Source organism: Leptodactylus fuscus, chromosome 10 (assembly GCF_031893055.1).
Source record: "Leptodactylus fuscus isolate aLepFus1 chromosome 10, aLepFus1.hap2, whole genome shotgun sequence".
NCBI lineage: Eukaryota > Metazoa > Chordata > Amphibia > Anura > Leptodactylidae > Leptodactylus > Leptodactylus fuscus.
This window is the reverse complement of record NC_134274.1, coordinates 48936947-48958420: the sequence shown is the minus strand read 5'-3', so window position 1 is coordinate 48958420 and position 21474 is coordinate 48936947. Positions and strand designations below refer to the sequence as shown.

General features: G+C 43.2%; 1 protein-coding gene across 1 annotated transcript in view; it reads right to left on the bottom strand.

Annotated features, from left to right (window-relative positions):
- The window catches only part of OPN4 (opsin 4), a 43136-nt gene that overhangs the window by 18623 nt on the left and 3039 nt on the right, over positions 1–21474 (bottom strand). Inside the window, exons 2-4 of the mRNA XM_075258439.1 lie at positions 9978–10120; positions 7861–7994; positions 3978–4181 (exon numbers count right to left, since the gene is read on the bottom strand). Of these exons, the coding sequence (XP_075114540.1) occupies positions 3978–4181; positions 7861–7994; positions 9978–10120 (481 nt within the window). The remainder of the gene's footprint in view (positions 1–3977; positions 4182–7860; positions 7995–9977; positions 10121–21474) is intronic.

The window sequence follows — 21474 nt, the reverse complement described above, 5'->3', positions numbered from 1 at the left end:
ATGGAAACCTGCATAACAGAGGCCGGGGCACAGATGTGAACCCGGCCTCAATAGTACAAAGATGGCTCACGCCATAGAACTAAGTACAAATGTTTAAAAAAATTAAATAAAATGAAGGGATTTTTTTGCAACAGAGAAATCATAGTAACAAAAAAAGAACTATATTTGGTATTGATGTATCCATAACAACCCTTCATATAAAAATAGAACATTATTTATATTATATGGTAACTAGCATAAAAAATAAAAAGCTGGTTTTTGGTCACATTTCCTCCCCAAAAAATAATAAAAAATAATTAACTGAAATGACACCAAAAGCCACAACAAAAACAAGCAGGGGACGGGCATTAAGATAGTCAAGACCTCTAAGTACCTGGGTGTGCTCCTCACTAATGACCTGGACTGGGCCGATCACCTGGATACACTGCACAGAAAGGGCCACAGCAGGCTGTACCTGCTGAGGAGGCTGAGGGCCTGCGGAGTCCAGGGGCCACTTCTTAGGGCCTTTTTCAAGTCGGTAGTGGCATCAGCCATCTTCTTCGGTGTGGCCTGCTGGGGGAGCAGTATAACAGCCAAGGACAGAACTAGACTTGACAGGCTGGGTAGAAGGGCCATCTCTGTCCTGGGGAGCCCCCTGGACCCAGTACAGGTGTTGGGTGACAGAAGGATATGGTCCGTGGTGAGCTCCATGCTGGAGAACAACTCCCATTCCATGTATGAGACCGTGATAGCACTGGGCAGTACTGTCAGTGACCGACTGCTGCACCCCAAGTGTGAGAAGGAGCGCTGTCAGAGATCCTTCCTCCCGACTATTATGTTACATGGGGGGGGTCTCTGTGTATTTCAAGTGATCGCTACTTCGGGAGTACTCAGTTAGGACTTTTTCTTACTTGAGAAGGTTGAAAAAAATTGGTCTAGAATATCTAACTAATAATAATGGAAAAAGTGGGCTATTCTACATATGCAAATCTGCACAAAAGAAAAATTTTGCTTTCGTTCTAGTTGGAGGCTATGAATTATATAATAAATGACTGAATGAACTTTGTCATGTTTTGGATGATCACGTAGCACATAATGTAGCGCATTGGTAAACCAATAAGTATGTTCATTACACTAATTAAATTTGTTAAATTGGGTCTTTTTAGAGATGGAAAACAAGTAGTGGTCATGTGTCTTATAACAGTAAAGTAAACTTGTATATTTGTATACTACTTCTCTGGGTTCTTGCTTTCTACAGGCCCTTGTCAGTTCTACCATTTTGTACTTCTTATAAATATTTAATAGTGGCTTTGGTAGCCCAGGGTATCAGAAATCCATGTCCCACATGCCAAACTTGGCTTTCAAACTAAGGGCCTATTCACACGGAGTTTCCGTGCACGAGATTTGACGTGGAATTCGCGGCAGAATCCATGCAGGAAAAAAGCCTCCTATTGATTTCAATGAGTTCCAATGGGCTCCCATTGAAGTCAAAGGGAGGCTTTTTTCACACACAGATTCTGACGCAAATTCTGCGCCAGAATCCGCGCACGGAAACTCTGTGAATGGACCCTTGGAGGAAGGCCGGCCACTGAGACGACTGAAAAAATGACAAAGGTTGACTATTAAAATAAGCCTGTCACCAAGATCATCCTGCCCTATTCAATAATTTTCAGCTACAAAACGTTTTCAGCGTTGCAAAATGCAGGTTTTTTAGGGGGGGTTTATTCGAGTCAAAGCCAGGAGTGGCTACAAAAGGGACAGGAAATATTTATGAAGTTCTTAGGCTGGGTTCAAACGGAATCTTCAGCAAAATCCGGCTCAAAAAAACGCCTCCCATTGAATTCAATAGGAGCCGGTCATTTCCTTTTTCCATGTGCGTTTTTTTTCCTGCTGGCAGAAAAAAAGCAACCTTCTCTTTCTTCAGGTGGATTCCACAACTGAGTCAGCATCGCTACACTCCCTCCGGACTAGGCCCATTTATATGGGCCTAATCCGGAGCGGAATGCTGCGACTGGATCCCGGTGCACTTTATGCACTGCACTGAAATCTAGTCGCGGATAGCCATTTTTTTTGACCGGATTCTGAACTTACCCTTAAACTTATATCTTTTTCTCAATGCAGTGTTGCAAAATCTGGAACAAAAAAAAAAAGGTGTGTTTCTGGAATGTGGGGCCTCAATCCGCGTTTCAAAAACACTTATTCTTGATAATCCCATCCACACATTGCAGAAAAATATCTGCAGTGGAAAAGTTGTTTCAAAAATACCCCCATTTTTGAGAATCGCAGCATGTCACTTATACCTGCAGAAACGTTGACATTTTTTGTATAGGTATAATATAGGCAGAAGGCTGAGGCAAACCCCCCCCCAAAAAAAAAAACTCTGCATTTTACATTAACTGCAAAGTGGATAGGATTCTGGATTATCCCATTCATACATTGCAGAAAAAAAACTGCAGCAAAAATGCTACAAATTCAAAACCAATAATGTTTTTCCAAATCGCAGCATTTCCTACTGAAACGCTGTTTTTCCATATAGGTATAATAGAGGCAGAGAGCCTTCCTCTGTGGACTTTTTGTGAAAAGCGCTGCAAAAAAAAAAATCACAATGCGTTTCTGCCATGGTCTTTTCTGCAACATTTTTTTTGCAGTGATTCGCTGTGTGGGGCCTTAGCCTAAGGCTCCGTTCCCACGGAGTAACGCGGTGCTCATTCTGACACACAAACACGAGTGAGCGCTTCAAAACAGAATCTCATTGACTTCAATGGGTTCTGTCTTACGTGCGCTACACATTGAAATCAATGGAAGGCTTTTTATCCCATTGATTTAAATGTGTTACACGCATAAGATGGAACCCTTTGAAGTCAATGGGATTCTGTTTTGAAGCGCTCACTCTGACATGTGTTTATATGTGAAAATGAGCACTACGTTACTCCATTGTTTCATTGGAAACAACCCTTTTCGATGAAAGGCCATATTTGTAATATAAGGAAGACTGGAAACCACTAGAACATGGTACCCTGCATTGTCCATCTACCCTATTACTTTTGATGACGCAACCACAGTAAATGTAATGCGCTGTCATGGCATAGAGGTAATACAGGTTTCAGTTAGATTTTTGGCCGGTGTTACGTGGCTGACTCTGGGGCAAATGTCCACTGGGTGATTCCCTCCAAAGCTTTTCGTTACTGAGCTCGCTATGATTAACAAGTGTCGTAGATTGAAGACCAGTCTTATCATTGACGCACACATAAGAATGGCTTCTCATGAATAAGTTGCTCATGAATAAGTTGTTCATGGCTAAACCTCATAACCTAGAACTTTCCCATTGCAAAGACCATCAGAGATGACATATTTGATCTATGTATACATTAGTGTAGAAACCTGTTTCTGAAATGTTTACTTGGTCGTGACTAGGGTTGAGCCAATCTTGAGATTTCAGGATCAATTTTAAAATCCAATTTCCGATCATTTTCCAGCTGATCCCGATCATGAAATTTTCTCGTTCGCCGATCAGAATCTGATCTTTTCCAATCCCGATCCTCAACCCTAGTCAATGCTTCTCTATGGGAAAAGTCACTTTTGGGGTTGAGCTGATCTTGAGATAACCTCTGACCTCGATCCCGCTGGAAAAGATCGGGATCGGAATTCCGATCGTGATTGTGAAATTTACTCGATCGTAGATCGAAATTCGATCTTTTCAGATCTCAATCGCTCAACCCTAGTAGCGACTCAAAATGTCATTAGATTTTTAGTCCTGTAATTGTTTGACATTTTCACATGCCCTTTATTTAATCCACTTTTGTAATTTTTCTTCACAAGAAAATCTCAAAATAGAATATTAACACTGCAAGATTTTTCCAAGAAGCCTAATCCTTGATTGAAATTAATTACACGCCAATAACTTCCATCTCTAACTTGTCATGCAAATCGTCTCTGATTTTAAGAGCAAATGTGGTGCAAAGTTAATATTGTCTGTCAAACCAGTCATCCAAACTTACTCCAACCAAAGAAGGGAGGGAGGCTCCAGGATAGAGCATACAGCCAGACACCTAAAAGGATTAACACGGCTCTTTTCTTGGACATCACTCCGATGGAAGCGAGTGGCCGAGTGATGACGAAATACCTATCCACAGCAATCACCATCAATGTAATCATGGATGTGATCCCGAAAAGGGCTCCGCAGAATGCATATAATTCGCAACCTAGGGTAGCAAGAATACTGAAATTACACATTGAACAATAATGCCAATAGTTCTACTGACAAAGCTTAGCCTAGTACAGTACATATACTTTTTGAAGCGGCTCCTGCTCTGAGTTTTCTAGAAGGAGGGTCTAGCTAAGCTGTCCCAACCTCCACCCTGTGTATGGGCCTTCTTCAGGTAGTTGGTAGATAGCTGCAGTTGAGTACAGTAGCTTTGGAGAGGGCACCTTCACCTCTTTAGGTTAGTAAGTGGTGCTTAGGCCACAACAGGCCCTCCATTGCCAATGGACTCCAATTGCTTTCAAAAATAGCCTTCTAGAAAGTATCTAGGCGTGCTCCTCAACAATAAACTAGACTGGGCTGATCACCTGGAGGCGCTGCATAGAGAGGGCCACAGCAGACTCTACCTGCTCAGGAGGCTGAGGGCCTTCGGAGTCCAGGGGACACTTCTTAGGGCCTTCTTCAACTCTGTGGTTGCCTCAGCCATCTTTTTCGGTGTGGCCTGCTGGGGGAGCAGTATATCAACCAGGGACAGAAATAGACTTGACAGGCTGATCAGGAGGGCCAGCTCTGTCTTGGGGAGCCCCTTGGACCCAGTACAGGTGGGTGGGTGATAGAAGGATACTGTCTGTGGTGACCTCCATGCGGGAGAACAAATCCCACCCCATGTATGAGACCTTGATGGCACTTGGCAGCACTGTAAGTGACCGTCTGCTCCACCCCAAGTGTGAGAAGGAGCGCTATCGCAGGTCCTTCCTTCCAACCGCGACCAGGCTGTATAATCTACGTCACACCAAGCGAAGATCACTCCGCACAGAAAACTAATGATTATGACGATGACCATGAGGTCTTCCTCTTTCTCTTCCGTTTTTCCTTAGCTGCTATGGACTCCTAGTATATCTTCTCTTCTCAGCTTATGTGTGTCTACGTCTGTAATATATTACTGTGTATTATCTGTACCTGTATCTGTATTACTATGCTGCTGTAACATGCTGAAATTTCCCCAATGTGGGACTATTAAAGGATTATCTTATCTTATCTTATCATATCTTTTATAAATAAACCTCCAACTGCTGCATCAGTGAGGAAACCTTGGTGTCCATGACCAAGACATGCCATACATTTCCTCAATAGTGGCACAGAAAGAGGAGCCAGGAGCAATGATTGTCCCAGATTGCCATGATGGAAAGGGCCAGAGGACTGGGAAGATGCCATGATGGAAAGGGCTAGAGGAGAAAGTGAAGAGCAGACTCGTATGTATAGTGTCCAAAAGTATAGATACTGCCGGTTGTTAGTGAATTGGGTACTATTCCGTTATCGGGCCAGCAGCAGCGCATTTCAGCACCAGCTTTCGGGACAGCAGTTCAGTTCAGCAGCGGGAATTACAATGACATCCGAGGACTGCTGGCCCGATGCTTGTGCCCAGTAGCCAGTACATCAATGACCCCCCCTCCATCTCCTCCTCCTTCCAGTGCTGCCCCCCAGCTCTCCTTATATCTACCCCGTACCCTCTCCCCGCCACATGACTAAGCCGATGCTGGCCCGATGATAGAGGCCGTGCTTGTGTGTAGTAGGCAGTACATCGATCGATGCCCTCATCCTCCTCTTCCTTCCAGTGCTGCCCCCCAGCTCTTCTTACATCTGCCCCGTACCCTCTCCCTGTAATAGGCCTCACCGTAAATCTTGAGCAATGAATGCTACTAGATAGCCGCCGGACGCTGCAGAAAGTTTGTCCCTCCGGCTCGCTGTAGCTCACCGTTCCTATAGTCGGCGTGTTTCTTGTCAGGGCCTGGATTGAGCCCCGGTGTCTTTCCTTTCGGTCTCGGTACTAGCGCTGAGGTGAGGCCTAGTCGTGTGGCGGGGAGAGGGTACGGGGAAGATGTAAGGAGAGCTGGGGGGCAGCACTGGCAGGAGGAGAAGGATGGGGGAGGGGGGTCATCGATGTACTGGTTACTGGGCACAAGCATCGGGCCAGCAGTCCTCGGATGTCATTGTAATTCCCGCTGCTGAACTGCTGTCCCGAAAGCTGCTGCTGAACTGCGCTGCTGCTGGCCCGATAACGGAATAGTACCGTGAATTGTGTCTCTATATTACATGGTTACTGAAAGACAACGTCTAAGTATACCATGCCGTTTCTCAATCAAACCCCCATTACATGCACCCTGAAACACCAACACATAGGGGACCTTCTAAAATCACAGGACCCCTCGTCACTTTTCAATATAATACTCATGGGCTTAACATCAAGCTATTTTTTTAGTAAAGAAAATATGTCAGCATCTTTACAAAGAGCCCTGTGAGGGCCAATACGTGTATTTTTTTTTAACTCCATCTTTTTCTAGGTTGCATTCAGACATATTTGTTTACTCCCAAAAAATAGATTGGCTGGCTGCCTTTTACACTCCGGCCTCATTCACATTTGTGTTGGTATTCCATTCGGGGGGAAGTTCGCATCCGAACGCCCCCGAACGAAATTCCAAACGCATTTGAAAGCACTGTGCAGTAAAAGCACACGGATCCCTATAGACTATACTGGGATTCATGTGCTTGCTGCGAGATCTCCGCAGGGAACATGTGGAGAGGAAAATACTTCACAATCTACTTTCCGCTCCATGTTCAGTGAGGAGAACGTGTGGCAAGCACACGGACCCTCTTATAGTCTATGAGGTCCATGTGCTTTTACTGCACAGCGCTTGCAAATGTGTTTGGTATTCCGTTCAGGGGGTCCCCATGTGGACTCCCCGAATGGATTACCAAACACAGATGTGCACAAGGGCTAAGGCAGGTCCACTGCGGGATGTCAGTAGCTAACCTCCTTCAACAGACCCATTGATACTAATTTCAGCTGCGATTCCCACGTGGCTTGCCCTGCTTTCAACCCTTTTATTGCAGAGGTAGGAAAATATGGCCAAGCTACATGGAATGATTGACCTGCTGCAAGGTCGAAACCTTCAGTGCAAGACACTTAAATTTGCAGTTTTTTCTGCAGTGTCAATGGGATTAGTTTAAAGGGATTCTATCACTAGAATCTCTTTTTAACTAAATACACGTAGGAATAGCCTATTCTTCTCTTACCTTTATTATTCTCATCTGCGCCGTCGTTCCTGAGAAATATCTTTTCTTCGTTATGTAAATGAGTTTTCAGACTGCACAGGGGGCGTCCTCTGTACTGTCTGAAAACTCTCCAGCAATGGCCTCTGTCTTCTTCTCTGGACCGCTTCTTCTCTCACGCTCCCATCGTGTCTTCATCCAAAAGAGAAAGCACATGTCTGAAAATGGCCGATGGACATGCGCAGTCGGTGCTTTTGGATGAAGACCTCTTGGGAGCACGAGAGAATAGGCGGTCTGGAAAAGAAGACAGATGCGTCGCTGGAGAGTTTTCAGATCGTACAGGGAACGCCCACAGTGTATTTAATTAAAAAGGGTATTCTAGTGATTGAATCCCTTTAAACTATGCTACTGTACATTGCTGCAAACTTGCATGCACATCCCTGGGTTATAAGGGAATCTACAGCTTTTGTGTTATTGCAGATTTATTCCATTGATTTCAATGTAGCTGAGCTGTAATAGCAGACACAACCTGTGGGAGGTGTGGCACTGTTTTAGTAGGAAAGAAGAGATGTTTTTCAAGTCTAAAGCTCTAAATTCTGTTAACAGAATGACCCCAGTTTCCCCATCACCTTTCTCTCCAAAGATCCATCTTTTATGTAAACTTGTTGCAAAAAACACTGGTGCCTGTGTGATGGACATGCAGAAATCGCTGATGGCGAGGTTGATGATGAACATGTTGGCTGGAGATCGAAGACTTCGACTTCTGTAGATGAAAAAATAATAATGTCTGATCACCAGAGTTCACTGCCAAGTGATGTAACAGCCACTGAATGTAGTTCACATCAGTATCCTGGAGTCAGCAGTTTCTAATTATCCTACCCGGGCACTGGCTATCTTCTATCTGCGGGAGGAAATTAACACCGACCCTATTCATTGATTTTCAGGATCTGAGCTTAAGGATCAGCAGAATTTTGTGTGTGTGATAAGATTAAACATTTACTGCCCAATATGCGGATTACAAATTAGAAAAAAAATTAATCTTTGGATTTGGATACAAAGTCTTGTAGAGTCCTCAGAGGACTTTCTGTGAAAAGTGCTGCAGGAAAAAGTGATGCGTTTCCTGCAGCACTTTTTCACTGTGGCCCGTTACGTTGGGTCTTAGCCGAAAATACGTTTTCTGACCAGCTCAACAACAGGGTGTGGTTTACATAAAAAGTAGACATGGCTTCAGATGCATGCCCCAATTTTGATAATATTCTGGCGTTCAATTCTGGCTCAGTTAACCAAAGGATGGTATAAATTCAGACAAGGCAATCTAAAGATACACTGGATTTATCATTTAGCATCAGTCATTGTGGTGCTAAATCTGGTGCAAATTTGGGCTGCCTGTCTAGGTTTTGTGGGGAAGGTGGCTCGGCAGCAATGGTGCAGACTCAACCAGTCACACACGGACACCATGTCTGGTGCAAACAGGTGTATTTGGAAAAGGCAGCAAAACAAATAAACTTTCATTTCAGGTACAGAATAAGCAAAATAAAATACAGCCTTAACTTCAGGCACAAACCTCAAAGAAAACCCTGCTTGTCCGAGCACTAACTAAACAGTAAAAAGCTAACTATGCATGTGGCTTACTACCAACCACACGAACAAACAAGGTATATTCTCCCTCATTACTATCTATGAGTCTTGTCACTAATCTTCTTGTAATTGATTAACTCTGACTAAACCTGTGTTCTAATTCTCCTACTCCTAGCTATACTGTTATCCTTGCAGCACTCAGTGCTCTATATAATACAGTGATGAATACTTGAGATGAGCGAACACTAAAATGTTCGGGGTTCGAAATCCGATTCGAACAGCCGCACACTGTTCGAACGGGTTTCGAACCCCATTATAGTCTATGGGGGGAAATGCTCGTTTCAGGGGTACGCAACATTCGATCAAATTCTACTTACCAAGTCCATGAGTGAGGGTCGGGCTGGATTATTCTTCCTGCGCAGCGTCCCCGCGTCCTCTTCCGGCCTTAAATTCACTCTACTAGGCATCGGGCCTGGGCAGAGCCGACTGCGCATGCCCGCACTACAAGCGGACATGTGCAGTTGGCTCTGCCCGATGCCTGGCAGAGTGAATAAAGAGCTGGAAGAGGACGCAGGGACGCTGCGCAGGGAGAAGACTTCTAAAGGTAAGAGAAGAACCAGTGTTGATTGGCAATGTATAGCATTCTGCCAATCAATGCTGGTTCTGCATCGAATCTTAACTTCGAACAGCTAGTAGTGTTCGATCGAGTACGAGTATTTCGAATACCGTAGTATTCGATCAAACACCTACTCTATCGAGTACTACTCGTTCATCTCGAATGAATACCATATCCATCCCCTGCTTTCACCATCGCCTTGTGTTCCAACCCGCACAACCATATGTCATGTATATGACATCAGTGCTCTAAGGTTTCCACCTACCACTGACTATTGGTTGATTGGATTAGATGGCTCCAAAAAGTCACAGTGACTCCCAAGACGTGTGTGTGTTTTTACTGTGCAATACATGTGATGATGGCCATTTTAGTTAATTCACTATGAATAACCATTTGTTCCAAATGATTTGGAATATTGTGGCTGAACCTGGTTTGTGATGAATTTGTTTGCCCATCTCTAGCGCACACTGCAGAAGTGTGAATACTATGTGTGACCCTCGCCAGATGCCATAAATTATATGAAAATTGAAAATAAAAGAAATACAGTGATACCTGCAGAAAGCATAGATGACCAAGAAGTTGCCTAATGTTCCTGTTATCCCTACTGCCAAGATGACTGCTCCAATTGTATAATGTACATGATCTGGGACATCAACGGTAGGGAAGGCGTGATGAATGACTTCTCCAGGTGGTTCCTAATAAAGCCAAAAAATAACAACAAATAAAAAATCAGCACATTACTTACAATGACTACTATTTTAAGTGATTGTGAGAAAGTTCATTGTATCGTTTTGATGCTTCAAAAATTTGCGATGTTAGATTTAAACATGTCATGTAGATTTGGAACAGTAAACCACTAGCAGGACCTACTATTAGAGATGAGCAAGTACTGTTCGGATCAGTCGATCCGAACGGCACGCTCGCATAGAAATGAATGGACATAGCCGGCACGCGGGGGGTTAAGCAGCCGGCCGCTGTCAAAGCGGAAGTACCAGGTGCATCCATTCATTTCTATGGAGCATGCTGTTCGGATCGGCTGATCCGAACAGTACTCGCTCATCTCTACCTACTATATGTTAATGCCGTCCATGCCAGATTACTACAGTTTAGCTTTACAGTGCATACATCAGACCTTGGTTTCAATTCCAGCTCTGGGGCTTGGTGCAAACGAAATACCAGGATTTGCACTCTCTCCACCAAAGGTAATGTAAAGTTGTGATATTGGTTTTATATTGGTAAAACAATTTACTGTACTAAAGGGCCAGATTTACTAATTTTGTCTAATTTTTAGAAAAATGAACAGCCTGTGTCCTTAAAATATTAACAAACAAGCTCATTGGGAACCCCACTGATCCTGATAGGGGTCCAATTCACCCATTATAATGTAGCGACAGACTGAGCATGTGCCCTGCCACTCCATTCATTGTCTATTGGAGATAGCTGTGTGCTGTACTTGGTTATCTCTAGTGATCCCATAGAAGATTAACAGATCAGTAGAACACAAGCTCAGCTTACTGCTCCATCAAGATGGAGATCTGGACCATTGCACTTGGGATTAGTTCCCAAGAACAGGGGTCCAGATCCCTCATCTTTATGGAGCAGTAAGCTGAACATGTTCCCATCTGATCCGTCCATTCTCTAACCTATAGGTAGTGGATAACTTCAAAAACTAGAACAAGCTCTTTAAGATTTCGTATTTGTCTATATTGTAAACATTCACTGAAACCCCATTGTGACATTGCAGCATGACTTGGTGGTAGTCCATCCAGCCCAAGGCTAATTTCTGCTGACGGATTCCAATGAATAAGTACTCTGTGTACTATTTGCATCAAACAGACATTACAGCCATAGTCCTATGGAGAAGCTTCTCAAAGAGAAAATAAAGCTGAAAATGATTTTCACAAAACAGATTTACATTGAAGTATTTTCTGGGTCTGGACTGAATGGATTCATTTCAGAAAGTTCTTAATGGGATGGAGAAATATGACACGTTTATGAGCGCTTTCCAGGATTAGAAACACTCATGGTGTGTGGTTGGTCTATCTCTCAGTCCACAAAATTTTTGCAATGCCCTGGCTATGGTGAGCAGATTCTAAAAGAGAGCCTTGTCTGACCATATAACAGTTACCCTCATAGTCTCTTCTTGCACAAAACTGCTACAAAATGAGTAGACATTACTCCTACTTACTGACTGCAAAACACACAATGTCTGACTTCTAACTGGCCACAGGCTGCTCTGCCATGCCTGCGGCCATTTTCTTGTGGCCGTACGTACAGTACGCTCATGTAAGCGGCCACAAGAAAATAGCTGCAGGCATGCGCAGTCGACTGCACATGCGTCCCATTTAAAGCCAAAGGAAGCCATCCGAAGAACACGACGTGGAGAGGGCGTTCCAGAGGAAGAAGAGGCCGTTGATGGAGAGTTTTTTTTTTGCAGCACTGGGGACTCCCCTAGTGCTGTTTGAGCGCTGGGGACCGCCCCAGTGCTTCAAGAAAACTCATTGTATACCAATGAAAACCGGGATGTCTACGGAATTGCGTCGCGGAGAAGACTTCTAAAGGTAGGAGAAGAATAGCCTTTCTTAAGGCTATTCCTACGTATTAGCAAGAAAAAATGCAGTTTTAATGATTGAATCCCTTTAAAGAGTTATTACTTGTAACAGATAAATATTATACCAAAAAATCTCTGTATAACCCAGACCAGTCAGTTGGAGACCCAGCAATCGCTTAAATAGTATGAGAAATGTAAAAACCTTCAATATTGTCATGGTTAATACAAGTATTTGAAACGAAGGTCTTATTAATTGGTGATGGCAAATGCTAAATCAAATGTTTGTACGTGTTAAAAAAAATCCTAGCTATGTCTCTGGAGAATCAATACCAAAAACATTAGGGAGCTTTTTAAGGAGGACTTTTGAAGACTTCTATCCATTCAAGTTCTTACCATTTGTGGATAAGCACCACTCCACGGATTTCAGCACAGTTGGAATTTTTTCTCTAGCCTCCGCCCTACCCGAGCAACAAGCACATGTCTGATGTTCTATTTAGACTTTGTAATGTCAGAAGGGGCGGTGTCAGGCAGGGGGTGTTATTCAGAGCTCCAATCAGAGGCAGCCAGTGTCAGAGTTCAGAATCCCCTCCCTTGCCTGACACCGCCCTCCTGGCAGTACAGAGCCTAAACGGCATATCAGGAACTGAAACTAACTGCATTGATTGCTCAGGAACAGTAGGGGCTAGAGAAAAAATTCCAACTGTGACAGAATTAGTGGAACAGCACCTATTAATTGACGTAAAGAGCTGAACTTGTTGGATGTGTTGAAAGGTCCTCTTTAATGTAAAATTTTATGGGATAAGAGGTGTAAACCTCATAAAACCAGATAAGAAAATTTGTGAAAATTTACCTTATTTGCATTATGCATTGGGGGAATTTCCTATAACAAAGTGATATTTGCTGGATGTAAAATAATAGAAGATAACATACTGGAATACACCCAATATGTGTTACATACAACTCTGTGATAGAAAATGCCACCCATGACTGACATGCAGAAGAGGCAACTTTTCACTGGTCCATTCATTTCTGATTTATAGCGCTGACCTCCCTGAGAGTGACATACAGAGCAATGTATCTTATTTCCCAGATCTATAGTGAATTGACGATAATCCGAGAATGCATTGAAACTTACATATATCATACACATTTCCTAGAGAAAAATATCAGTTCCAGTCAAAACATATTAATCTTAGGAATTTAGATCTTCTTAACGCTTTTGACACTGAAAGTAAATCCCTGATCTCATAAGCAGATTTATGCCCTGAAAAAATGAGAAGTCTTTGCTTCATTAAATGTGATGAGATCTGTGTCCTGCAATCACGGTGATGGCTTTCATTAGATGACCACTGATCCAATCTGGGTTATATTAAAGGGTTTCTCTTCAAGGTAATTTGATTCCTGTCTAGTGCTATACGCACTTGTAATTCTAATTGTAAGATTCAGGATAACTATTTCTGATTAAAAATCACCATAATAGTCCATTCTGAAATAACAATGCACTACATATTCAACACATATATAAAATCACATTACAATATGTGAAGTGACATTAAATATAGAATCGGCAAATTTAGTTGTGTTCGGCTGAACACCTAATTTATATGGGCGCTTTCCCCGACAACAGATTTATTTCAACTACTGATCTTTTAGTTCTCTTGGAAATAATACTCTGCAAGGTTCCTCGCTAACTTCAGTTGTCATGCAACACTCAGCTGAGCATGCATGTGTATGGATAAAGCAGGCAAGATAGCTGTCTGTCAAACATGCTTTCAGTTGACAGCTATTTTAGTGTATGGCTAGTTTTATCCAGGATCAATTTGAGGGGCAGAACCTCACAGCAACTATTCAATTTAAAGGATTTAAAGAGGACATTTCACCATATCTGGGCACAGGCAGTGCTATATACTACCGGAAAGCTGACGGTGCGCTGATTTCAGCACACTGTCGGCTTTCCCGATCTGTGCCCGGTGTGAAGAGCTTACGGCCCGGTACCGTAGCTCTTCTATGGTCAGAAGGGCGTTTCTGACCATTAGCCAGAGACGTCCTTCTGCCTTGCGGCGCCTATCACGCTGTGCTGTGGAGCGGGGAGGAACGCCCCCTCCCTCTCCTGATAATACTCGTCTATGGACGAGCTGTGTGAGCAGAGGGAGGGGGCGTTCCTCCCCGCTCTACAGCACAGCGTGATAGGCGCCGCAAGGCAGAAGGACGTCTCTGGCTAATGGTCAGAAACGCCCTTCTGACCATAGAAGAGCTACGGTACCGGACCGTAAGCTCTTCACACCGGGCACAGCTCAGGAAAGCCGACAGTGCGCTGAAATCAGCGCACCGTCAGCTTTCCGGCAGTATATAACACTGCATGTGCCCAGATATGGTGAAAGGTCCTCTTTAATACGGATTCTGACATGTTGGTGGCACATAGGTAGGAGAGGATTAAAAAACAGAGAAGCAGATTGTTTCCCATTTAAAGGGAGTCTATCACTGCCCCAGCTACTATAAACTACTCTCACAGTGCTGTAGATGCTGTTGGTAGACTAACGACCATACCTTTCTTACGTTTCAGAGCCCCAGGGATGAGGAGAAAAGCCCTTTTATTCTTTATTCAAATGAGCATCTTGACACTGAGCACAGTTGCATCATCACTAAACACACCCATCCTGCATTCAGCTCCTCCCCCTGGGCAGTGTCATTTGATATTCCTAGTGTCAATTGAACCTCACACTGCCTGGGGGGAGAAGCTGTATTCAGGATGGGTGTGTTTATTGATGATGAGGCAGCAGTGCTCAGTAATAGAAAAAAAAACAACCTCCCTTTGTGCTCCAAGATACTCATTTGAATAAAGAGAGGTATGGTTTTTATTCTGTTAACAGCATCTATAGAGCAATGGGGGTGGTTTAAATGAGCTGGGGGCAGTAGTAGTAAACCTGCATCAAAAAGGTAAATATAAATGAACCCTAAGGTAAGAAGAAGTGTCCTAATCAATCTGCATTGAAGACCGTGACAGAAGTGTTGGCATGTTACTCAAACATATTCAAGATTCAGTAATATAATCAATATGGGCTTAATGCGCGGACTCTCAGCTTTAATTCGAGTGCATTCACATCCTAATTGGAGAAAAGGTTTAGGAATTATAGCTCTGTAATATGTAGCTGCTTCTTTTGGGATTCATGGACTATTCCCTTGTTAATCCATGATCAATTAAGCTGCTGAGAAGTCTAGAGTTGATTCCAGGTGTGTCTTTCGCATTTGGAAGTTGTTGCTGTGAACCCACAACATGTGGTCAAAAGACTTCTTAATGGAAGTGTAACAGATCAATAGATCATTAGTAGAGATGAGCGAACATCGTTTGATCGAATAGATATTTGATTGAATATCCGGCTGTTCGAGGTATTCGATTACAATCGAATACCGCGAGGCAAACGCAGTAAAAATTCGTATCCCCTCCCACCTTCCCTGGCGTGTTTTTTGCACCAATAACTGCGCAGGGGAGGTGGGACAGGAACTACGACAACGGAGTCATCGAAAAAAATTTCAGAAAAAGGAATTGGCGGCCGAAATCAGGTGACCTCCACTTTAGACGAATGGTGAATTTAACATTCGATTAATTTAAGACTGTGAACTATGTGACTGTGAGACAGGGACAGATCTACAGGCAGGGTTAGCTAGGGATTACCTTTATTTAGGGGGGAAAGTTCCTCACCCAGCTCTTTGGGGCTCTATCTGGTCGGGATCCCTGTCAGCTTGCGATATGCGCGAGATGACTTTTTCCCATAGGAATGCATTGACCAGCGTTGATTGGCCAGTGTACAGCATTCAACCAATCAACACTGGCTCTGCCATAGGAGGTGAAGTCTAAGATCCGTCCACAGCAGTTTCCATTGTGGTCCGATCTCAGATGTAGTAGTGCTGACACAGCACTGCTACACTGAGAAGCGGCAGAGCTCAGCACACACAGAGATGCAGCAGAGCTGAGTGTGCAGCATGGTTCAACGCACGCTCAGCAATGCTACATCCTGCTACAGCACTGCTACGTCATGCATGGCTTACAATGGTATTGGGTCACTAAGGTATATTGATGACAGAAGAGAGAAGTGGCCAGATGAATTCAGAAGTGTACAGGGATATACTTTCTGCTCAGATTCAACCAAATACAGCAAGCTTGATTGGATGGTGCTTCACAGTACAGATAGTGTTCCAAAACATACGGTAAAAGCAGCCTGGGAGTTTTTGAAGGCAAAGAAGTTGAATATTCTGCAATAGCCAAGTCAATCACCAGATCTCAACCCAATGAAGCATGCCTTTCACTTGTTTAACAAAAACTTAAGGAGGAACTTTCAACAGCTAGACCAATTCAAGCTCTTAAAATTTCTTGATAAGCACCGTACCAGTAATTCCAGTACGGCTGGAATTTTTCCACTAGCCTTCCTTTCCTGAGCAACAAGCACAGTTGGTTTTGGTGTTTGACCTGCTATTTAAGCTCTTGCACCTGCCCGACACCACCTTCCTGACAGTACAGAGACTAACTAACATATCAGGGACCAGAACTAATAGCATTCATTGATTTGGAATGGTGGGGGCTAGACAAAAAAAAAATTCAACTGTGACAGAATCTGTGGAGCAGCACCTAATACATGATGTAAAGAACTGGACTTATTAGAGGTGGGTAAAGGTTCGATTTTAGGACTGAAAGACGCACAAACAATCAACTATTGAAGATAGTTGTAATAAAGGCCTGGTAAAGCATCACAAAGGAGGAAACCCAGTTTTTGGTGAGTTTCAGACTCAAAGCAGTCATTGCCTGAAATGGATTCTCTACAAATTATTAAAAATGAACATTTTATTTATGTTAATGTTAATTTGTCCAATTACTTGGTTGTAATGTCTAAACATTTCATAGGATATTTTGTTAAACCCCTTGCATTAAATATGAACGTATAAACTTCAATTACATCTCAGTTGTTGATGTGGAGGCAGGCAGAGCTCAAATCATAAGGATTGGGTCACTCCAAATTTGTCTGGCCCTAACTGTAACACTAGCTACAGACATAAGATTGTAATGGTATCTGCTGTTAGAGGAAGAAATAATCCCATCAGGTCAATGACTTGCACAAGGATTAACTTGTCTAATCCCTAAATTAGCCATACATATTAGATTAATTTTGGCCAACCCTACCAATTTCAACAGGATTGATGATGCATTAATGTGTATGTGGGTGTCTTTCCTACAACACAAGATGTCAGGGTAGGGAAGAACTGGGCCCTTGGTGATAAGCCAGCAGAATATAGGCTGGCCGTACTCCTGTAAATTGCAGACGCCATTATGTGGCTGTCTGAATGATGATGATCCTTTGTACAAAGGATCCCACCATCAACCATAACAACTAGATTGGGAAAATGGCCAATCATGCCAAACACTGTTAGCCAACAATATCCTGTGTGATTGATCTGTTTTCTGCCTGTTCAGATATGGAGTAGTGGAAGTCATGAGACACATGAGTAATTTTCAATACACGGAGACCAAAAATCTAATTTGAATGGTGGGTGAGCTCCTTTATTCAAAAGCTTCATTGTTGGTTTTTCCTGAACGGTCACATTAAGAATTGGACAGAACTGATCAATAATTACATGGGAGCTGCATATTGTCCTATTTGCAAAGACAACGTGAATGCTCTAAAGTCAATGTGTCTGTCTGGTTTAGAGCACAAACGTTCATTGATGTCATTTGCTCATGACTTTATTCTGCAAACTAATCTTGGTTACAGTAAATGATGTTAGTAAATTTGCACAAAGCTAAAAAAGAAGGGGAGTAAATTCAGTGGAGCTCCATTTTTTTTATCTCACTGGTCATGTCATGAGACTCCAGATCTCACTTTAATAAAGTAAAAGGGTCACAGTCTAACTGTTTTCTCTGAAAACCACCGGAGCTATGGTACAGCCATTAAAATTAACACAGGATGTGTTTGGAAGGTTTATGAGCAAGAAAATGGTTCATGAATTGCCACCAACTTTCTATTTTTTTCTTGAAGGCAAATGAGCTTACTTCTAACTACTGAGATGGGTATTTCTCTTCTGCACTGATACTCCAGAAACCTGGACAGAAACTGATAATAGTGTTTATGAGCTGTAGTTAGAAGTAGCAGGATAGAGGATATGGTCAATAACTTGGGGCATACACAGGACCAGTGGCATAGCTACCGGGGTAGCAGGGGTAGCGGCTGCCACAGGGCCCGGGACATTAGGGGCTCGGCAACAACCGCTACCACTGCAGTTTTTTTTTTTCTCTTAATAGGAGTTTCTCCTGCTGGTAACGGGCCCTATTTAATTACCGATCCTGGCAGGGGCTGAGATCAGTAAGTTACGCCATGGGCCCCACAAACACTATAATTATACTCTGGGGTCTTTTCAGACCCCCCAGTATAATGATCGGAGGACCGGAAGAGGTAAGGGAACATAAAAAATAGTGTTACTTACTAGAGATGAGCAAACACTGTTCGGATCAGCCAATCCGAACAGCACGCTCCCATAGAAATGAATGGAAGCACCTGTGACGCCGGCCGGCTGCCGTCAAAGTCAGCGTCACAGGTGCTTCCATTCATTTCTATGGGAGCGTGCTGTTCGGATCAGTTGATCCGAACAGTGTTTGCTCATCTCTATTACTTACCTCTCTGCGCTCCAGACAGGCTTTTGGCCTAGTTGTGTGACATCCCTGACGTCAAATGACCGGAGCCTGGTTCAGGTGATATCCGGAGGTCATTGAAGATGGCCGACACCACCGAGGACTGCAGTGGAGCCAGGGATAGGTAAGTGACAGTGTTTTTTATGTTTGTATCAGCCCTCGGACTCCAATTATTATACTCTGGGGTCTGAAAATACCCCAGAGTAAAATAAATGTCCATGGGTGTCCACAGTGGGGAATAATAGTGTGTGCAGGGGCCACTCTGGGGCATAATAGAGCGTGCAGGAATGCGGGGGGGAGGGGGGGAGATCGGTTGAAGCCTTCTTTGTCGGTCAGGTGTGGGGGGGCCATGTCACAAGGCCACACCATTCCTAGTTACACCACTGCACAGGATGATGGATCCCATTTTAAAATACTACCACAAGTCCCATCACAAACGTGAGTGTGCTGGTTAGTTATTATAACATATCTGGATATAGGTGCTCTTCTTTTTTCTTTTTTAACCTAAGAAGAAGAGTATGATTAAGGCCCCATGAAGTCTCCACTAGAGGGAGCTATATAAATCTCTATACAGTTAGTTCATCCTACTGAGCAAATATGACCATATCATGCTATGTATCATGTATATCTAACCTGCAAGTATATGACATTTTGATGGTAATAACCACATAATTTTTGCAATCCACCAGCTCTTCTTTCTGACATAAGTCTCTGTAAAAAAGTAACAATGTTCCCAATGACTGAAGACGTCAGAAGTATATGCCGGGAAATTCTTGATGTATATGATACAGGTCTGGCAAAAACAGCGTGAATAGACTAAGTCCGAATGATGGATTTTACAATTCACACAGGGTTTTTTGGTCCAGAAACTGAGGCAGAGGCCGCCTCAGTTTCCAGACCAAAAATCGTGTAGTCACGCACTCCGCTCTGGATTAAGCCCAATTAATGGGCCTAGTCGGGAGGAGGGAGTGTCGTCAGGTGGATTCACGAGGTGAATCGGCCTGAAGAATGAGCATGTTGCTTCTTTTTTCCGGGAGCCGGAACAAACATCTCTCGGGAAAAAACTGACCGGCTCCCATTGATTTCAATGGGAGACGTCTTTTTGGTCAGGATTTTGAGGCAAATTCGGCCCCAAAATCCTGACCTAATAACTATGTGTGAACTCAGCCATAGGGGCCATTCACACGGAGTAACGCCGGGCGTGTATTACAGCCGCACACGCCGGCGCTACGGCAGGCTGCCGAACACTTCCCATTCACTTCAATGGGAGCGCTCGGAACAGCGGCGTTTACAAGCGCTCACATTGAAGTGAATGGGAAGTGTTCGGCAGTCTGCCGTAGCGCCGGCGTGTACGGCTGTAATACACGCCCGGCGTTACTCCGTGTGAATGCCCCCTTAGATTGTAGAAACTAAAGGAATATGCTCAAAGCTTCATTCTTCAACGACTGATATCGGGGAATGCTGAGGTAGTTCCATACAGAATTTTTTGCATGTTCAGCCTGCCTCAGCAACTTCCCCACATTTCACTGGGGATCACTAGCAGATTTTTTTTTTTTTTTTTCTAGTCGATTATTGAGCTACAGAGGAGAAAACTCATCATGACCTATCTAGGAGGATTCCACTTTGGAAAACCCAGTGGCCACTACACGTTTTTCTCTGTGTTTTCTTCCACCTCCCATTAATTTCAAATGGCTTTGCAAGGCAGAAGTCAACTGAAAGTAGGTCGTGATGTTTTTTCCCTTCTCACTGAAAAAATCCGCTAAAGGGAAAAAAATCTACATGACTCCTATTGAAATGAATGGAAGAGTTGAGTATTTTTTTTTCAGTCGGATTCCTACTCGATGATCTGCCTGCAAAACACATGGGTTGATAAGTTGGTTCAGTAATCTAATGTGTATGGCTAACTTTGAAGTATCACCGGCTGACAACTATATTGCAATATACAGTAGTCAGGACTGAACGCTTTCAGTTATTATTTCTTATTTACCACAGGAAGTGACAGATAATTTTTTTAATTATTTTCCAGATACTCTATCAATCTATCATTTGTATTCAGGAAGGCAGCCACTCTGAGGATTGTTGAGGTGCGCCTTCACCATCATTTGTCATTTTCAATTGCAGACAGATGAGTTTCTTGGTGGAGTTCCAGGTAAATGTAACATGAGAAAGCTACTTTGATTCTGGCGTTTCATTTGTTGACAACTCTTTGAGTTCTGCATTAGCTTGATTTGCTGTGACTTACTTTTATATTTTGGCTCCAACAATGAAGAAATTATACTCATCTGCATTATGGTAACTGTCAGTTCCAATATTGTCTGGCCAATGATAAAAAAAATTATGTAGATCTGGATGAGAATGCTGTAAAAAATAAACAAATAAATCTCCTCACCGATCCATTGCCAGTCCCATTTTGACACTTTGTGCATCCCTGCTGGTCTCTACTTCCTGGTCCTTGGCAACACCCAATAATTCTGCTCAACCAATCAATGGCTGAGGTGGACATAGCTAAGGCCACTGATTGGCTGAGAAACAGAAAAAGGAATATTATATTATAATACTATAGTAATGTGTAATCTATGTATTACAGCCCAATGGGTGAACTGGAAAGCATCAGACTGGAGAAGCGAGGGAGTATTAAAGGGGTATCCTCAACTTAGAGCCTTTAATCAGTTACTAGGATGGGCTATAACATTATGATCGATGGAGAGGGAAGTCCTAAAAGATTGGCTGCCAAGCAAGAGGATGAAGATACGGTAGCTCGCACATAATATAACAGAAAATCTTGCATGAATACAGTTTAAAGGAAGCGAGCAGGTCGTCGA